Source organism: Ursus maritimus, unplaced genomic scaffold, assembly GCF_017311325.1.
Source record: "Ursus maritimus isolate PB19 unplaced genomic scaffold, ASM1731132v1 scaffold_14, whole genome shotgun sequence".
In the NCBI taxonomy this organism is placed as follows: domain Eukaryota; kingdom Metazoa; phylum Chordata; class Mammalia; order Carnivora; family Ursidae; genus Ursus; species Ursus maritimus.
Genome location: NW_024423786.1, coordinates 63,785,837 through 63,805,932, shown reverse-complemented (window position 1 = coordinate 63,805,932; position 20,096 = coordinate 63,785,837). Strand labels below are relative to the sequence as shown.

Sequence of the window (20,096 nt, the reverse complement as noted above, 5' to 3'; positions counted from 1 at the left end):
GGCAATGAAGTCAGGCTCTACCTACAAGTCCCTTCCCTGAGCAAATATCCCATGGAACAAAGTACAGACCAGGGCACTTTCCTAATTCCTGCCATTCCTTAGCATATCCGTTTGTGGTCCGCTTCCAAAGTTCGAAGTGATTGAAACGGAGCGTGCAAGGTTACGATAGTGAAGTTAGGAGGGGAACCTCTTGGGGAAAGCCTTGTCTCAGTGCAGAGAATGAAGAGGGGGTGTTATGGGGGCGAGCTTCCCAGGACCTTGGAGCTGGAGGCAGAGCGATGGCTTGGGGCACCTGGGCCTGATTCGTGTTTCCCACCAGCAACAGGAGGGGGGCCTGCCGATGCTACGTTTGGTCTATGAACTAGAAGAGCCTGGATGGTCTAAACATTCCTTTAAATGGAAAAGCACGGGCTGTTAGTCTAAGTTTTCTTTGAAATGGCATATATCAGACGGAGAATGAGGGAGATGAGGTATACCAAGAATTTGGCTTCTTCAACTTTGGTCAGACCACATCTACGTGAGGAATTGTGTGCCCCAAGAGAAGTTCTGTGTTCTTGGCTAAGTCAGCTGGGAACTGGTATTGGGTGGGCATGGTCTGCTGGGTCCTGGGACAAAGACTCAAGGGCCCCACTCACACCAGGTGTGAGTCACTGCTTTGGCTTCCTGAACTTTCTGGATCTTAACCTCACTGTGGTGCTTTTCTTGGCCTCACCCTGGTCCTGGGCTGGACTTGACTTCCTGTACTTGGAGAGGGCACAGACCATTCTCAGTGCCTACCCCTTCTCCCTCTGCCGATGATGCATCATCCTTCTGAGAGGTGCCCCCACCCCCGGCCTCCCCCTACACTGGCCGGAAATGCTACCTTTGCGTTGGCCTCCAGGAAGTTGTACAGCACGTTCACGGAGATGGTGAGGTCCCCGGTGTTGAAGGGGTACGAACGATTCCATCCCTGCGGTCCAAACTTCCGTCTCTCTGCCACCACCCCGTGAAAGTAACAAAGAGCAAAGAGGATGCTCTTAAACTCCGTCTCCCGGGAACACATCTCCAGCGTGTCCTGCAAGGAAAGGGATGCGTCCAACGTTAGCACGGATCTGCTGTTACGCAGTGCGGACCAGTGCGTGAGTTATGGTGGTTGGGAGTTGCGTTGGAAAAGGTTCCCGTATGTCCTGGTTAGGTTTTGAGCTGCAGCCGGACTACAGATTGCACTGTGAGTGGGCGTGGGCTTAGGGTCCGAGGGGACCTCAGGGAGGGGTTGGGCTCTAGTTTAGAATCTGAGTTAATGTTTAGATTTAGGTTATTACAGGGTTTGGTTTGCAACTCACGTTTGCACCCACGGACAGGCCAATTAAGTTCCTAAGCACAGATGGAAACCGGGGTAGTGGGTCATGAGGGTCGCATGTGACATAGGAGTGTCACTTTGTGCTGGGGTGTGGGTGGCGACTCCTACAGCATCACCTCGAATTCCTCCCCTTCCTGCCATGCTTCTCTTGCCCATCGCGGAACCAGAGCAGGTGTGGTCACGGCCCGTGTGACCGAGGGGGAGGATGGGAATCAGAGCCACGAGAGAAAGAGGAGTACCGTGCCCTTCACCATGCCAACTGCTCCTCTAAACTTGAGCAGGGGTGACCAGCCATGCGGCTGCGGGAACAGGAGTGCAGAGGGGTCCTGGCCTGCAGTGTGTAAGGCAGGGTGGAAAAGGTGGGGCTCATGAAGAGGGGATTAAAGAAGGGACAGAAGGAAGAAATGGAAATCGAGAGACAGTGCAGAAGAAGGCAATGGGATTGTACTTGGCGGGTTTTAAGGGGGACGGTGGGGATGGTGTGGCAGACGGGGAAAGCCTGCATCTTGAAGGCGTGGAAGGACAAGAATCCCTCGATTGCCTGGAATGAACAACAATTTCCCGAGTGAGACCGTTTGTGATCAGGAAGGAGCAAGATGTTGCCAGCAGAGCCTACGAGGGGTGCTTTCAAAGCTTGCGCAAATTGGACTGGGTTGAGTCCCGCCGTTTCGTCCGAGGATTGGTCCTTAGACTTTGCTCACCTGGGCAGGAAAAGCAGAGAGACAGGACTAAACTTCTAGTACATCTGACTTTTCCACGATGAACTCAGGACAGTCCCTATCTCTCTCTGGATATGTGGGGGTCCCCCTGTGCCTTTGTTGGGTACCACATTTGGCACAAAGCTCTGGATATGAAAGGTCAGAGGTGGCACAGAGGACAAAGTCACTGCCTTGTGCGAGCAAGAACTTGACTGCTTTCTGGATGGAGCTGTTCTCTATAGAGACACGTAGGATGCTGCTTTTGTTACTCTTTTTTTAAATGAAAGAAATACTTTTTAAAGATTTTATTTGAGAGAGAGAGAAAAAAGAGAGAAAGAGAAAAAAACAAAGAGAAAAAGAGACAGAAAGAGAGAAAGTGAGAGAGTGAGCAAGTACAAGCAAGGGGGTGGGATGGGCAGAGGGAGAGGGAGAAGCAGATTCCCCGCTGAGCAGGGAGCCCCCACACGGGGCTCGATCCCAGGACCCTGGGACCATGACCTGAGCCGAAGGCAGACGTTTAACTGACTGAGCCCCCCCAGGCGCTGGGCCCCACTGAGAAAGGCCTCGAGCACAAAGACAAGGAGTCCTACATTGAGATGCTGACACTGGTCGACAGTGGCACCCTCAAACAAAGTCAGAATAAAGTCATCATCCCCAAACAGCACGGCTAGCAGGGATAAAACGAACTCCGTTCTGCCACTTGTCCCCTGAATGGCTAAAATAGGGCTCTGAAGGAACAGAGTGAATGACGGGATATTAACCCGGCCTCTGTTCCAGGGCACTTGTCAAAGCAAAATGGAACAACTAAAACACTTGTGAGCGCTGAATATCCTCCTAAATCTATCTGTCTTTCCCAGACTGAGTTCCTGAAGGGTGGCTATAAATGGCCCAACGCCCAACTGCGGCAGGGCCTGAACAACCAGGAAAAGCCAGCATCCCTCGGGATTTATTTCCCCGATAACCAAGACTGGACACAGAAACCCAAGAACAGGGGTGCATGGGGAGGCTGAGACGATGAAGCCAGAAGGCGGTTATAGATGATGATAATTCTACTGAGGCATAACACTGTACTATGAATTACTAGGAGATCCAGCATCCGAGACATCTTCTACCCTCCCCCCTGGATCTGTCCAGACCCCCGAGGCAGAAGATCGGAGAGACGTCTGTCACTGTGTCCTTTGAGACAGCTAGCTAACTACATCCCGGGGCCTTTTACTTTTCAATTATGAATTAAAAAAATTTCCCGGTAGAATAGACTACATAAAATTTATCGTGTCAACCATTTTTAAGTGTCCATTTCAGTGGCGTGATGTGCGTTCACACTGTTGGGCAACCAGTGACTTTTCAGGGCAGAAAAATGGTTTTGCTGGCAGCCGGCTACCCCCTCCTGGACAGAAGGCTGTAGGTTTCAGAGCTAAGAACGTATATTTCCCCTACGCGGAATACAAAACGTAGAAAATGCGGAAGTTCTGAACACTGGTACAGAGTACTTAGGAGTTTAGTGGAGGCCTATTTAGGGAAAAAAAAAAAATTAAAGGAAAGGAAAGGCCCCGGACAAGAGAACACCCTACTTTCTACTCCATGTTTCAACGGGCAGGTGTTTCTTAATGAAAATGTCAAGCGAAAAGATCCCAAATCCCCTGGTAATGTCCCCCCACTCTCTACCCCAGATTATGAGTGGGTTTTGGAGTTGGGATGGGAAAGGGAGTGAGAAATGAGGCCGGACATGTTTTGCTTCTCCCCCTGGGAAGTTTTCCTCTCCAAGTGGGGCTGCTTGATCCCCATGCTACGAGGGGTCTCAGATACTTAGTAAAATCACCTCAGACCCTGACTGCTATATAGCTTTCAAGTTTAAGTTAGACCAGACCCCAGTGGGCCCCTAGTCCTGGTGGTTTATGATGGGTTAGTGACAAGAGTCGTCCTGTTGGACAGCCTGTTTGAGGTTTCCGAGATGACCCCTCTGGGACTGGTGGTGAGTTTTAGCATGGGGTCTGTGAAGCCAGATCCGTGGGTCCTAGTACAAGACAACATCAGAGAGGACAGACCTGAGAACCCTCCCCTTGGACTCCACCGAGGCCCAGTGTGGTGGATGGACTTCAAGGTGGCCCCGTGGCCCCCGATCTCCTGGGAGTCACACCTTTGTGGATTCCCCTTCCCAGGAAGCGGGGGCTCCCCACGGAAGAAGCAACAAGACAGGCTGCCTTCCTGAGAAGGTGAAGAAAGCCTGAGCTGCAGATTTTGCAAGAAGACGTGACATATGGAGTTAGTTACCCACGGGCCTGTCTTTGCCTTTAAATACACGCTCCGCCACACGAGTCTCGGATTCCCACTAAAGGAAGATTCCAGTACGCCGTGGCCTACCTCTGAACCTTCTGCCCTGATATTCTCAGCTTCGCTGTAGCCTGGCGTTCTCCAAGTGGCCCCCCACCCCCCAGAGTTTCTGATTCAGTAGGTCTAGGCTGGGGCCTGAGAGTCTGCATTTCTACCCAGTTCCCAGGAGCTGCTGTTGCTCCAGGGACCACAGTCTGAGGGCCTCCCACACGGTGACATTCCGGGTCCAGATCCCGCATCTGACACCCGGGTTATCTGAACCCCGGACACTCAGGATGCACGCAGATGGCAGGTTTTCTCATCTGAACACGCGCGTCGGTCCCCTGCTTGCAGACAGTTAGCAGAGAGACTTGCGGAAAGGTCCCCCACACCTCCTGCCAGAGACACACCCCAAGCTCGGCTCCCCCGGGTGTATCGGGGAACTGACAGCTGGGCTGTGCTCAGCGGGCACTGGGAGGAGGTCCGTCACAGAGGGGACACACCCCTCCACGGCCCGTTCCCCCCTCCGTGCCCTCCTCCCCTTGCAGCTGGATGCCCTTTGACCCAGTTGAGTCAGCCAATGGTGAAGCGCGCTGCTCGTCTCCCCCGCCCCCCGGGGCTGTACCTGAGTGAAGTTGTCCAGGGCCTTGTGCAGGTTGGCGTGCAAGCCTGTGGGAGGCTCGTTGGTGATCTTAATGGCGTTCTCCAGGATGCCCTGGGGGATGATGTGGCCCTCCGGGGAGGGCGCAGGCTCTGCACTGATGAAGACCCTCAGCTCCGGGTGGCTGTTCTCGCCGTGCTCTGCCAGCTTCTTCTCCAGGGTGCCGAGCCACTTGGCCACCAGGTGGATGTTCTAAGGGAACGAAGACACCCCCACCCCCAATGCAGACATCTGCTTAGTTTTGCTAGTGGCAGACAGTTTCAGGAAGGCAGCTACAGGGGGGGCCCTGGCCTTCAAATAGAGCTCACTGCAGCAGGCCTTGGGGTTCCCAGTGATGGCACCTGCCTGTCTCTGGCAGCTGAACCCTATTCTCTTGATCTCCCAAGTCTCTCCAGCCCACAGTGCTCAAACCGGACGCTGCGCAGGAATCCCCTGCAGCGCTTCTTAAAACAAAGATTCTGGGGTCTAGGGCGAGGCCTGAGGATTTGCATTTCTAGCAAGTTCTAGGCGATGCCGAAAATGCTGGTCTGTGGGCCACAGCTGAAGACTCGAACACGCAGTCCACACGCTCCAAGTCCAGATCCCTGCATCTGACACCCGGAGGATGTGAGCCCTTGATGACTCAAAAGCGGGGCCCACGGACCAGCAGTGTTGGCATTACCTGGGAGCTCTCTAGAAATGCAGACTCTTCGGCCCTTCCCAGATTTCCTGAAATCAGTGCATTTTAATCAGATCCTGCCGTGGTTTGTATGCGGGTTTGCAAAGCACTGATTTAAACTTCTAGCTAGCTTCCTTGCGTCCTCTCTCCCTCTCTCCCAACCATTCTGCTAATTGTTGCCAAACTTATCTTCCTAAAACACACGGAGACATTGCTGCTCACATGCTGGGGAGGCTTCCTACTCCCAGCCCAGCTCCTCCGTCTGCGCCCTCCTCCTCCCCAACCGCCCCCCTCCCCCGGTGTGATTCCTGTCTGTCTGTCTGTCTGAACCTACATTTATTTCTCAGCACTACTTTGCAGAATCCAGCTTTCGCTTTCGCCGGGACAGCTGCTTTGCAATATGTTTCATTATGACGGACAGGTAAAGGCTCCTCTGTAAGTATTCGAGGAAGCCTGCTCGCGGAGCCTTAACTGCACAGATCGGCACGGAGCACAGGGCTTGGCCCCGGCAACCTGGTCTCTTAGTGCTGCTTTCCCTTCTATAAAAGGAGAAAGAACAAGAATATTGGCCCTACTTATTTCACAGAGTTGCTGCAAAGAACCAAAGGGAATGGATTTGAAAGGGCTTTGTAGCCCGTAAACCGCTACATAAGCGTGAGGGGTGGCTGTTGAAATGAACCTTTGTTAAGGAATTCATTTCTGAGCCCCGTGTTGGAGCTAAGACTTCAGGGGGCTGCCTGGGAAAGCCAGGGCCGTGTTAGCCCGGCCCTCCGCTCCTCCTGCAGGAATCCCAATTCCTGAATTTAATCTGGGAGAGCTCTCGGGAAAGGACACTGGCAGATGTGAGTGTCCTGAGGTCACTCTGTGCTGGGGGAGGAAGGGCTCTTTGTTCACTGCCCCCGTGGCTGCGTCCCCGAAGGGCCCAGGATGGGGTCTTTCTGGCACACAGGCCTGAGATCCCTGGGGTGGTCCCGCTGGTCCACGAGGGAGGAAGCAGAAACCCTAGCTCTCACCATCTTCTCTCTTGAGTTTCTGGACAGAGTCCCAGGGAAATGAAGGACAAAGACCTTGAACTCTGGGTGGCTGTTCTCGCTGCGGCCAGTGGTGACACAGTGAGTGGTCAGGAGACCGAAGTTCTAGGGACTCAAAGCCAGGACAGGATGGGAGTGACCTTCCTTGTTTTGTTTATTTTTCCTTGTTGATCTGTTCATCGATTCTGCCACCCAGCAGGCTTGTGGTGGGTGTGACTACGTTCACGGTAGCACGCTGGGTGTCTAAAGGGGATTAAGGGGCAGGTGTCTCCTTCAGGAGATGGAGTGAAGGACATGGTCATCAAGTAAGTCACTTCAGCTCAGCCAGGGCACCCTGATAGAGGTCTGGCCCAGCCCCAGCTCCCCTGCAAGGTGCATAAACCAGGGACGAGGGGACAGGCCGCGACAGAAGAGGGGCCGCCCTTGTGTCTTGGGAGTTCGGTGAAGTTACCGGCAGGAGACGTTCCAGACTGGCACCCACCAGCGTGAGCTCCGGGTACAGAGGTGGAGTTCCAGTTACACGTGTGCTGTTGTAGTCACGCGTGTAACGGACAGCACAGAATGCAGGGCACAGAAGGGCAGAGCGGTGGAAAGTTCTGTGATTCGCCTGGGAAGACGTTAGCAGGTGAACAAGACCCAGCTTCCAGGGTCTTCAGCTGGATACCTACTCCCTGAGCAGGCCCCAAATGGGGATGTAACTGGAGCTATTTAAACTAGAGAGCGGGTGGGGGCCTGTGAGGGGCGAGGGACAAGGAGTCATGGGGAGGGGTGGGGAGGACCCCAGAGGACGGAAGGAGAGAAGATCAGGCAGTGAGACAGGGCAAGGGTGTGGAAGGAAAGGCAGGGGAGAGGGGTGGAGAGGAGAGAGGAGCCCAGAGAATGGCCCGTGAGGTCCAGACAGGTGCAGGGTCCAGAATGACCCCGATCAGGGTAGAGGGGGCTTACCTGCAAAATAACCCAGTGACCTTTCTTGGCAGCCAGGTCCAGCGCCGCCTCGGCCACTACCTCCTGTCCTTGCCCCAAAGACACGTTGTGGAAGTTCCGGTTGTTGAAGGTGTACCCGAGCTTCTTCCCTGAAAGGGGTATGGAGTTGTCCTTATGCTCTCTCGTGTCCGCCATCTTTGTTGTCCTGTGCTCACAGCGAAAGGCCCGTCGCCATGTCACTGCTCAAACACAGGCGGGCCTGAACCCTCAAACCCTTCCCCTCTTCCTCTCAGGAGTGTGTTGGGGGAGCTCTCATTGGGACTGCAACCCTCCCCCTCACTGAATCCCCCAAAGCTGTGCTCTTCTGTGAGCTTCCCTTGAAGACCAGGCACTGGTCCACTACCCTAGAGGCCGAAATGGCCCCCAGATGAGCACACATGTGGGTGTGACCCCTCCTGACTGGCTTTGTCCTCTGACTACGGATTTTCCCTGGAACTCCACGGAAAGGGATGGCCGGTTAGGGAAGGACTCAGCTGGTTCCGGCTTCCGGTACTTCACTCCAGATTAGCTTCCTCCGCTCTTTTTTCCCAACACACAGCAATGTCTTATCTCCTCATTTTCATGAGTGAGCGCAACGAGGAGCGAAAGGCGAGACGGGGAAGGGCCTGGCTGTGCAGGTGGGGATACTCCGTCCCGGGAAGGGCGGCTGGGATCGGAGCGAGGCAAGGGAGCTGCTACCGCAACACACGTCCCGGCCATCCCCCTGGGTGTTCTGCCAGCCCAGGAAAGGCTTCACCCAGAGCAATTAACCTTCATGTCCAGGCCCGCTTCTGCTTGGGTGGCCGCCCTTAGCCCCGCACGATCACGTTTAGAGAAATCACATAATATTCTTGAGACAGACGATCATAAAAGCGTATATACTGCCATGCAGGACTCATCGAGCAATTTTCTTCTAGGAAGATAAAGCACGTGAGAGAAAAGCGAAGAAACAGAAAAACAGGAAAAGGATAAAAAACCATGTCCTTAAACATTTCGTTCCAGCAGCACTGAAACTGAAGATGCAATTTGAGCCCCGTGCACGAAAATTTAAACAAAACTGGCAATACTGGATATTTCTTTTAAATACTAAGAAAAAGTACGGAGTCTCCTTCGCAAGTCCGTATAAGACAAAGGATGGTGACGTTCTGCAGCGAGGAAGAGTTATGAGAGTTTCAACTGAGATGAACCCAAGAAACACCCTTATTAAACCATAAATCCTTGCTGGCAAGAGATCTGATGGGAGCTTTGGAACCGGCAATATGAACAACTTATTCCAGAGAAAATACCAGGATTAAAGGTGCCGGGATTAGTAGACAGTCTCAGTGAGGTTCCTACTCACAGAAGAGCCAATTTCTTTCCTTCGTCAGGGAGATGCAGGAGAAGAGGGGCTCACGGAAGATGAGTCTGCGAGCCGCGGACTGCGGACACCCCTTGGGGTAGAGGCCGGTGTGCACAGGGCGGGCTCAGCTGGCATCAGTCTAGGCTTGAGGCGTGAGGATGGGGCGGACGTGGAGATGTTGGGAAGGGGAAGCACTGACGGGATTCTCAAGGACCGAACGTGCCTGCCCCGTGATGTGCCGGGGCCACCTTGCGGGGTCCTTCCCTTGGCACCTGTGAGGCTCTCGGGACGCCCTGCCCGTCTCGGCAGCCACGTTCTCGTGGCTTTTCACCTTCATGCTGCTTTGTGCCATGGCTCCCATGCCCCCCACTCCTACCTTTAACTTGTCTTTCCTTTTCGGATCCCCCCTCCATGTGGCAGGGTTACCCGGATGGTGTCCACTGTAAACCCCCTTTCACACCTCCCCAGCCCGCTTCCTTGTCTGTCTCTGAGGATGTGGCACCTTCCGTGGCCCTCTCCTGAGCTCCATGTACCCATGGGGCTGGGAGGAAGGGGAATGTTTTTCTAGCTTCCTCTTGCTACTTGCAGGTTATTTCTTCCTATCCCTGTGTAAAAACCCCTTTTCTTTTTAAGCATGTGCCATCGGGCTATATTACCTGCTACCTTCTACGTTCTCTGTCTTCCACCAACCCCCCAGTGAGATTGACTTCCATTAGGGGCTCTGGAATGTGGTTCAAAATCTTCCACATGTCCCGTTTCATCATTATCCTGGTAAACCTCAAGGTCGCCACGGATGACTCAGCCAACCTCCAGCCTCATGTCTTGTCATCTTTAAAGAACTGAACTCCATCCACTTCTATTACCCACTCCCCGTGGCTGCACCCAGAACTTCACTATCTCCGAGAGCTGTTCTATGTCGGACACATTCTTCATTCGTGTCCACTCTTATCACTTTCTATTTTCTAGGCGGTTCCCTCTGTTACCCCCTCCTCACCTGCTATTCTACTTCAGTGAAATGCCCAGTCCATTGGCTTCTCTCTTTTTTCTACTCTTCACCTTGACCTCCCTCTTATTTAATATGGATTCAGTAATCCTTAATTAGAACAATGATCTTACAAAATCCCCAACTTTGGTGACCCTTCTACTTCTAGCCACCGACTTTTGCTAAATCCTTAGTCCTGGCCGAATTAACAAGAGAGGAAGGGAAACATTTGGTGAACTGGAGCCACCCCAAGTTCACGATCCCCCTCAATGCTGTTTGGCAATCTATTTTTTTTTAAATATTTTATTTATTTATTTGACAGAGAGAGAGAGACAGCCAGCGAGAGAGGGAACACAAGCAGGGGGAGTGGGAGAGGAAGAAGCAGTCTCCCAGCGGAGGAGCCTGATGTGGGGCTCGATCCCATAACGCTGGGATCACGCCCTGAGCTGAAGGCAGACACTTAACGACTGTGCCACCCAGGCGCCCCAACTGTTTGGCAATCTTTCTGTGTGTCTAGAAATTGGCTGTGTCGCACGTTCCCCTTCTCTTTGAAAATTCCTAGGAGGCCCTGCCCTACGTCCTCCCAGCAGCTTGCCTCACTGTCTCCTTTCCTGGGGAAACACAGGCCAGGGGGCAGGAAGTCCTTCAATTTTTCTGCCATTTTGTCCGCCTCCCTGCACATCACCATCTCAGTGGAAGAGGTGTCCTCCCGCTGCCTTTCACTCTTCTGTTCCCTGAATCCCATCTCTCCTTGAATCATCCACCTTTATCTCCCCATTCACTCTCCCACTCCCTGGCACGTGAACAAATGAGTCTCTCAACGCGAAAAACAATACTTGGCCACTCCTGAAGCTGTTCGCCAAGACTGCACTCGCTCCTACCTCACTGAGTTCCAATGGACTATTAAAGCAAAGAGAACAGGGCCAGGAACAACGGGAAAGGGGCTGCGTGCAAAGCGTTGATAATCTGGCCGCAGAAACACTACATTGAAAACTGTGTCTTTGAACACACTGGGTGGCAGGTTTGCAAAAATCGAAGTGAGCTCATAGTTCTGACCAGCACATTGCAGAGAGAAAAAGGAAACAGTGGAAGGCAAAGGCGGTAGGTATAGCTTCTTCCTGATCACAACGTGGAAATAACAGAATTATTTGTTAAAGCCAGATAACTGGACCAAGGAGGAGAGAGACCGAGCAAGACCGTGTGAGAGTCAAGTGAAAGACTGAGAAGATGCCTGTGAGTGAGTTAGGGTGGAAAGGGGAGTCATGGATTGGGAGGGCCAAGGACGAGGCGATGCTTCGAAAGGACGTAGAGGAAGGAGCCAGCTGAGTGCCTCCAAGGACACAGGAATTATCATCTTCGTTAGAATGCCGTACAATGCTACTGTACTTTGAACATTTCAAAGTCTTTTCATGTCCGAGATTTCATTTCTATCCTACCAAAGACCTAGGAGGCAGGTGTTATGGGTGATTGGAAAAAACGGGTGATTGCTTTTAAAAGAAGCAAAGGCGAGAATAAATGTGCGAATAAGGAAGGATGGCTCATACAGGAAGGAGGTGATGAGGAAAGAGAGAAAGAGGGTTAAAGCACTTTAAGGGATTAATCTGAGAAGGCGAGAAGGAAAGCGGGGGGGTGAATGGTGCTAGGTCTGAGTTAAAACAGAAGCCAGGGAAAGTGGATGGAATTTCTTCCTCCCCCCCGCCCCTCCCTCCTCCTCCTCCAAAGTTGTTGAGGAAGGAAAGTCCTGGAGGAGACTAAGAGGCATAAAGGTGCCCAGAAAAGCATACATTCCTTGTCAAGGGCCAGCGGACGAGCTTTAGGGACTAGAGAACTCCTGAAATCTCACACAGAACTTTGTGGGTTCAATGCATCTGGGTTGGGGGTGGGGGGTGGTGGTGGAATGAGGAGGAGGCAACAAATCTTTCATTTGACTCTCAGGTAGGTAGGTAGGTAGGCAGGCAGGTTGGTTGATTCATTCATTCATTCATTCATTCATTCATTCATTCAGCTCCACGCCCAATGTGGAGGGCTCAAACTCACGACCCTGAGATCAAGACCTGAGCTGGTATCAAGAGTCGGATGCTTAACCAACTGAGCCATCCAGGTGCCCCTGACTCTCAGGTTTTAAAACCCCACCCAATATTAAGAACTGGCATGTTGAAACAAAGGGATAGAGATACGAAGGAGTTCAGAACATAAATCACCAACTCAAACACAGGAAAGGATGCCAAGCTTTGTAAGAGTCTACGCGGAGTGAAACAGTGAACTGTCTGATACACAGACTCTCCCCAAGCATAGAGACAGCAAGTTTACTTAGTCAGTTGGGGCTAGAGAGAGAGAGAGGAAAGCGTGAGTCAGTCATGTAGATTCCAAACTGGAGAAGAGGAGCCCATCAGGCAATCTGATTTGATTCAAGACGCAGAAAGCGTGGCTGTCACCAGAGTATATGTTCTAAATGGGTGAATTAGAAAATAAATGAAGCCATCGAGAAGGCAAGAAGGAGGGGGAGAGAGGAGGCGGCACAGGTGCCTAACTGATCTATGGTTGATGAACAGCAAAATTGCCTCCAGTGAGGAAATACGCGCTAAGATTAAGCCAAGGGCAGGACTGAGCTAATGTATTCAGAGACAAATAACCAATGCGGATCAGGGAGGGGTCAGCGTCCCTGAAATGACAGAAAGCCTCAAAGTGCACGATGGAAGAGATGGAGGTCAATTGGCCAGGAAGAGTAGGAAATTGCTCATCAACAGGGTATATGAAAGCTTCCACAAAGGAAAAATACTGAATCAAAATGAGGAAACTAGATTTTGCCAACATGAAAGGAATAAAGACTCCAGAAAACAGAAGGAATACAGAAGTCTGTAAAAGGGTGAACATCAGGAATAACTCAGCTACGACAACAGTTCTTATGACATCCATTCATTTGTTAATTCATTCAACAAATATTTACTGGGCGCCTTCTCTCTGCTAGTTATGCTTTTAGGTACGGGTTAAAAAACGATACGCAAGAGGACATGGTCCTTGACCTGAGGATCTTAACGATAAGCAGGTAGGCAAACATAAGTTAAAATTATAAAAGGAGTATTTGTTTATTTATTTTTTGAAGATTTTATTTATTTATTTGTGAGAAAGAGCGAGCAGCAGAGGGAGAGGGAGGAGCTCAGCAGGGAGCCTGACGCGGGGCTGGATCCCAGGACCCCGAAATCGTGACCTGAGCCGAAAGCAGATGCTTCACTGGCTGAGCCACCCAGGCACCCTTAAAAGAAATATTTAATTAGAAGTGTACTGAATGCTCTGAAGCAAATACATGTGTAACAGGGAATGTCTGGTGTTACAGGGAGGTCAGCAGAGGCTGGTACCTGCGGGATGAGTGGGTACTGCTCTCTTGAATTGCTGGGAGAAGTAGTTCAGATACAAGAAATCTCTTGTGAAAATGCCCTAGGTCAGGAAGGCTCAGAGTGTGGCTGAGGATCTAAAAGGGCTACGTGGCTGGAGTAGAATGAGCTTGGGGGGAGGAAAGATCCAAGGCTTGGCACAAAGGCCAGGCCACGCTGGCCACACAGATCACGTCAATGGTACTGGACTTTCCCTAAAACAATGGGAAGCCACTGGAGCATTTTAAGGAGGAGAGTGTTTAAGTTAACAATCAGATTTGAGGTTTAGCAAGATGTCCTTGGCTGCAGAGTGGCAAAAGACGGCAGGCCGGGGGGAAGATGGGGGTGAGTTAGGGCCGCTGGGTCAGTGCAGGTGAGATCACTGTGACTCACATCACGGAAGCAACAGTGGAGAGAGAAACCAGACCAATCCAAAATGGATTTAGGAGGCAGAATCAATAGGACTAAATGTGGTGGGTGGTAGAGGGGGTGTCTAAGGTGACTGATTCCAAGGTTTCGGGGATGAGAAACTTGGTGAATGGTAGTGGTATTTACTAAGAACAACAGAGCAAAATTTCCAGAGGTAAAGAAAGGTATGACTTTTCCACTTACGATGGTGTGCTGAGTGCTGAGCAGACGAATGGAAAAGACCCACACCCACCAAACCCAGCTCATGGTATTTCAGAATACAAGCTAGAGAGATGATCCGGAACTTTCCAGAACAGAAACAGGCAACCAACAACGAAGGGAAGAACAGCACCCTACAGGCATCTGACCTCAACCGAACATAAATGACTTCTTGAAGACAACCAAGCAATGCGGATGCATTCTGAGTAAAAACCATTTTGCACCTGGCGAAACTACTGAAAAAGTATGGGGGCAAAATTAAAGCCTTTTTAGACACCGAAGGATTCAGAAATTTTACTTCCCATGACTCTCTTCTTTTTTTTTTTTTTTTAAAGATTTTATTTATTTTGACGGAGAGAGACAGCCAGCGAGAGAGGGAACACAAGCAGGGGGAGTGGGAGAGGAAGAAGCAGGCTCCCAGCGGAGGAGCCCGATGTGGGACTCGATCCTGGAACGCCAGGATCACGCCCTGAGCCGAAGGCAGCCACCTAACGACTGCGCTACCCAGGCGCCCCAACCCATGACTCTCTTCTGATGGCGCATGCTAGCAAAACGAGAGTGGAAAGTGAAGATAAAAGACACAGGATCCAAAAATGATAGAACTTAACTAGAAGATGAAGAAAATAAGTCCCAGGATGGCTAGAGGGCAATTTATCAATTTTAGAACAGAACATAAGTGGGCTCTAGGTAGAATATTTTCAAGAAGGATAAAGTGGATTCTAGTAAATACATACAAGAAGTAAGAAGCATGAAATATTAGTGATAATGGCAGAGGGGCATTTACTTCTTCTCCCAAGAACAAGGAAAAGACATTCAGAAACTCCAGGAAGAACTAAAAGCTATCCAAGAAAATCATCATCTAAATATGAGGCCAACTGAAATTTGATATGACTTTGAAACTCCATGCCGAGAACGTGCTTTGAGAGACCCCTGGAGGTTAGGACACTGGATCCGCGAAGAAGGAAATGTAATCCTAGCATAGTCAGCGGCCTCTTCGGCGACTAATATGTGTATATTAATTACGATATAAATGCTATTGGTTTTCAAATATTACAGTTAACTCGTAGACTAGGCATGACTAAAATTAATGATGGTAACAGAGTAGAATAACTATATATTCATCCTTGTCTAGGAAAAAGTAAAACAGCTGATGCAAGTTGGAAAATTAAAGTCTCAGCTTACAGAGAGGGAAGCCAAGAGAAATGATCTAGAAGTCACAAAATAAAACATCAAGTTTCACTAACACTGTTTAAGTGAACATAGCCAATAGAGGAGGTAAACTTTTTAAAAAAATATTTTATTTCTTTATGAGAGAGAGAGGGCCAGAGAGAGAGCACAAGCAGGGGAGCATCAGAGGAAGAGGAAGAAGCAGGCTCCCAAGGGAGGAACCCGATGTGGGGCTCGATCCCAGGACCCTGGGATCATGACCTGAGCTGAAGGCAGACGCTTCACCAACTAAGCCACCCAGGTGCCCCAAGGAAGTAAACATTTTAATATAGATACCAGTATTTGGGAGTTTGCCAACCAATTAGATAATTGGATGAAACGTCCAAATTCCTAGAAACAAATGCCAAAACTGACTCAGGGAGAAACAGAAAATCAGAATAGATCTATAACAAGTGAAGCGATTGAACTAGTGGCTAAAAACCCTCCCACCAAGAGAAGCTCAGGTCCAGGTGGCTTCACCACTGAATTCTATCCCACACGAAGAATTAATATCAATCTTTCACAAAATCTTCCAAGAAAACAGAAGAGGAAGGAACACTTGCCACACCATTCTGATGTATAGGTTACTAGTGCCCCAAACAAGGACGTCACAAGGAAAGAAAACGACAGATCGTTATCTCTTATGAACATAGATGTAAAAGTCCTCAAAGAAATATGAGCAAATTGACTATAGTAATATATAAAAATGATTATGCTCCAGGATCAAGTGAGATCCGAGGAATGCAAGGTCAGTTTAACTTCCAAAAATCAATTAATGTAATATGTCAATGGAATGAAGGACAAAATGGTATCATCTCAATGGATACAGAAAAAGCACTTGACAAAATCCAGCACCTTTTCATGATAAAGGAAAAAAAAGTCAACAAACTAGAAGGCAACCTGCTCAGTCTGATGGAGGGTATCTATGAGAAACCCATAGCTAACATCATAATTAACAGTGAAGACTGAATGATTTTCCTCAAAGTTCTAGAACAGGCCAAGGATGTCCAAGCTTGCCACTGCTACTTAATATTGTGTTGGAAATTTTGGTCAGGTCAATTAGGCAAGAAAAAGAAATAAAAAGGCATCCAGATTGGAAAGGAAGAAGTCAAACTATCTTTTCATAGATCACATAAACTTGTATCTGCAAGAAACCTAAGGAATTCACAAAAATCACTGGAATGAACAAGTTCAGCAAGGTTGCAGGACAGGAGATCAATATACGAAAATATACAAAAATCATTGGCGGTGACCATTCCAAAAATGAAATTAAGGAAACAATTCTACCTTACAACAGAATCAAAAAGAACAACTACTCAGGAATGAATTTAACTGAAGAAATGCAAGGGGATTAAGAGTACACTTATTATGACGAGCACTGAGTACTCGCTGCATAGAAATGCTGAGTCATTGTACTGTACACCTGAAACTAACATAGTCCTGTATGTTAATCATATTTCAATTAAAAAAAAAAGAAATGCAACACTTATGCACCCCAAACTATAAAACAGTAATAAAAGAAATTACAGAAGATCTTAATAAATGGGAAGACATTCCATACTGATGGATCAAAAGACTTAATGTTGTTAAGATAATCCTGCCTAGATTGATACAGGGAATAGTACCAGCCATAAAAAAGGATTGATCTATGTTACAGCTACAACATGGATGAAACTTGAAAATGTTATGCTAAGTGACATACGCCATCCGTGAAAGACACCATAATGGATGATTTCATTTATAGGAAATGTCCAGAACAGGCAAATCTCTAGAGACAGAAAGTAAATTGGTGGTGGCCTAGGGAGGACATGGGATGGAATAGGGAGTGCTTGCTAAGAGATCTAGGAGTTTTTTGGGGATGGGGGAAGATACAAATTTGCTAAAATTAGATTGTGGTGATAGTCGCATAGCCTTGTGAAAATATTAGCAAACTTTGAATCATATACTTGAAATGCGTGAATTATATGGCGTATGAATTATATCTCAGTCAAGCCGTTAAAAATGGGGTAGAAGTGCACAGTCTTAGTGGGCAGTAGTGGGAGCGAAATTCTTATTTTTTATATCAGGGATTATAAATAGATATCTAGAATTGATCAATGTAAAACTAGTGATACAAGGGGGGCCTTGGGTGGTGCAGTTGGTTAAGCGTCCTACTCTTGGTTTCGGCCCAGGTCATGATCTGAGGGTCGTGAGATCGAGCCCCACATTGGGCCCTGTGCTGGGCATGGAGTCGGCCTGAGATTATATCCCTTTACCCCCTCCCCTGCCTCTCGTGCTCACTCTCTCTCTCTCAAATAAGTAAATAAATCTTAAAAAAGAGACTAGTGATATAAGAGTAGTAGGAAGTGCAGAAGCAACTACCACGAGCTCTCACTCCCTTAGGAAGGCACCGTAGTCACTAGACAATTAAAAGGTGATGGACATAAAGAAGGGCACTCTAGGAGCACATGGGAGGGGAACCTAGAATCTTGGAAGTCAGTAGGGCTTCCTGGAGGTGGTGACTTGAAATCGGGATCTGAAGGATGAATAGAAGGTAACCTGGTGAAGGAGATTCAGGGGGACACAGCAGGCTTGGGAGAATGGCTGCCATGTAGAATGCAAAAGAGGGGATTAAGGGAATGTAGTCAGAATGATAGATCCCAAAGATGTCCGTGTCCTAATCCTCGGGACCTGTGAACGTAGGACTTTACAGGGCAAAGGGGACTCTGCAGTGTGGATCTCAAGACAGGGAGCTTGTCCTGGATTATCTAAGTGGCCCCATATAATCATAGGACTTTTTATAAGGAAAAGAGGGAGGCGGTAAGACCTATTTATGATTTCTGATCTCCAGAACTGTACAATAATACATTAGTGCTATTTTAAGCCTCCAGATTCGCAGTAATTCATTACAGTAGCAATAGAAAACTAATAACGGAAAGAAGGTGGAGAAATAGGGAGGAACGGGAGGATGAAGTTCCCTGGGAGACACGCTAAGGAATTTGGACTTTATTCTCAGGGCAGTAGGAGCCCTGAAGGGTCATACCTGTGTTTCAGAAAGATTGGTCTGGCCAAAGTGAGAGGGAGTGGGGGGGTGGTGGTGGCAGGACCAGGTCTCCTCATGAACCTGCTTGCGTGGACTGTTCCACACACCGCCCTGGATGGTCCTTTCTCCAGTGGTGACCCCCTGGTGTTGGCTCAGCAATGATCCTGACTTCTCTATGCCAGCAAATACTGAGTACTGCTTACTAAGATTTGAGCCAGGAGAAGAGAGACTGATGGACGCAAGGAGTGAAAGTTCACGTAGTGGGGGCAGCCTGGGCTCCGGGAGGAGGTTTTCTCACCTTGATTCTCCACGTCCTTCAGGGGGTCCACCCCTGGAGACAGGATGAAAAACATGGGTGTGGCTGGTCCTGATTCCTCAAACGAGGTCGCAAAGTCTGGCGCTCTTCCTGCCACGTATTGGCTTCCCAGCTTCTCCTCGACAAAATCACTGCCGGGAAAGAAGTACACGCATGTGTATCCGTCACAGAACTGTGAAACGGAGGCCTACAGACCTGGCGGGATGTACTCAAGGTCATGGGCTTGGTAGTTAATTACAGAGCTGGGGCCAACTTCCGGTTCCTTAGTTGTTAAGTCGACGCTTAGAAGCTATGCTGTTACTGCCCACCTGCTGTCCTAGATCAGGGCTCGTTCTAATTCCCCATCCATCCACACCACTGCTGACCCTCTGTGAAGCCTGGGTGTCCTGTCCCATCACCACCATCCACTGGAAGACAGCCAGGATCAATGCCTTCTGGAAGCTTCAGGAAGCTCCATCCTCCATATCCCTGCAGTCCTCTTTCCCTGCTCAAGATTTAAGGGCCTCTGTCTTCCTATGCTCTCATGCTTCTATCTCTGTTTCATCTTATTCCACTTACCAACGTTCCTTTCCAAACCTTCCAAACCACTTATTGGTCATCTGGCCCAACTCTGGCCTTAACTCTTCCCCAAGGACACTCTTCTCTGTAGTCTCTTGCCTCTGACCTACCCCAGGACTGAGAGGTAGGATCCTGGTCCTCCTCACTGATGACTGCTATTTCCAAACCATGTCTTCTCCATATTGGGGGGACTGTGGACACCCCGTTCCCCTGGCTGCATCACCACGACCCCTGCAACGTCGATGTCACCTACTGTTTCACTCATCACTCTACTTCCCTGAATGCTTGGCTCATGGGCCGTCTCTCCACCGGCCTGAGTGACATCAACATCCATGTGGATAATCCTCCAGATTCTTAATCTTCGTTCCTTCCCCCATTCAGCCACCTGACTTCATGGCCACACCTTCATCCTTGTCATTACTCGAGGACTTTGTCTACATCTGAAACCTTAAATGGAAACATCGCACTCTCCAACTAAAGCCTCCTATCGGCAACTCAGCAACTGACTCTTTCATTCCACCTCTTGTTTGCCTGTATTGGTGTCATGACAAACGTAGGATTTTCAGTATTTTGGCCTCCCTGTTTTCTTTTTTTAAAAAATCATCACCTAACTCGGGGTGCCTCGGTGGCTCAGTCAGTTAAGCCTCTGACTCTTGATTTTGGCTCAGGTCCTGATCTCAGCATCAGGCTCCACACTCAGCTTAAGATTCTCTCTCTCTCCCTCTGCCCCTTCCCCCCTTTCCTGCATGCTCTCTCAAAAAATTAAAATAAAAATAAATAAATGAAATCATCTCCTTCCTCTTCACTTCTTTCCCAGCCAGCGCTGACTCCATGGCCTATAACCTTAAACAAACACCTTTGTGAGGTACGACGGACATACCACAAAACCGATCTATCTTCCGTATACCAAATGCCCCGCCACCTGTTCTGACGCACAGGCTCAACCGATGACCTTGCTCCCGACTTCTCGGGGCAAACAGGAGCCCTCACACAAGGTCCTCCTCCATTTGCTGTC

General features: G+C 49.4%; 1 protein-coding gene across 1 annotated transcript in view; it reads right to left on the bottom strand.

The window, feature by feature from the left end:
- The window catches only part of DNAH9 (dynein axonemal heavy chain 9), a 312,417-nt gene that overhangs the window by 38,447 nt on the left and 253,874 nt on the right, over positions 1-20,096 (bottom strand). Inside the window, exons 61-64 of the mRNA XM_040630049.1 lie at positions 18,506-18,654; positions 7,643-7,770; positions 4,973-5,200; positions 863-1,054 (exon numbers count right to left, since the gene is read on the bottom strand). Of these exons, the coding sequence (XP_040485983.1) occupies positions 863-1,054; positions 4,973-5,200; positions 7,643-7,770; positions 18,506-18,654 (697 nt within the window). The remainder of the gene's footprint in view (positions 1-862; positions 1,055-4,972; positions 5,201-7,642; positions 7,771-18,505; positions 18,655-20,096) is intronic.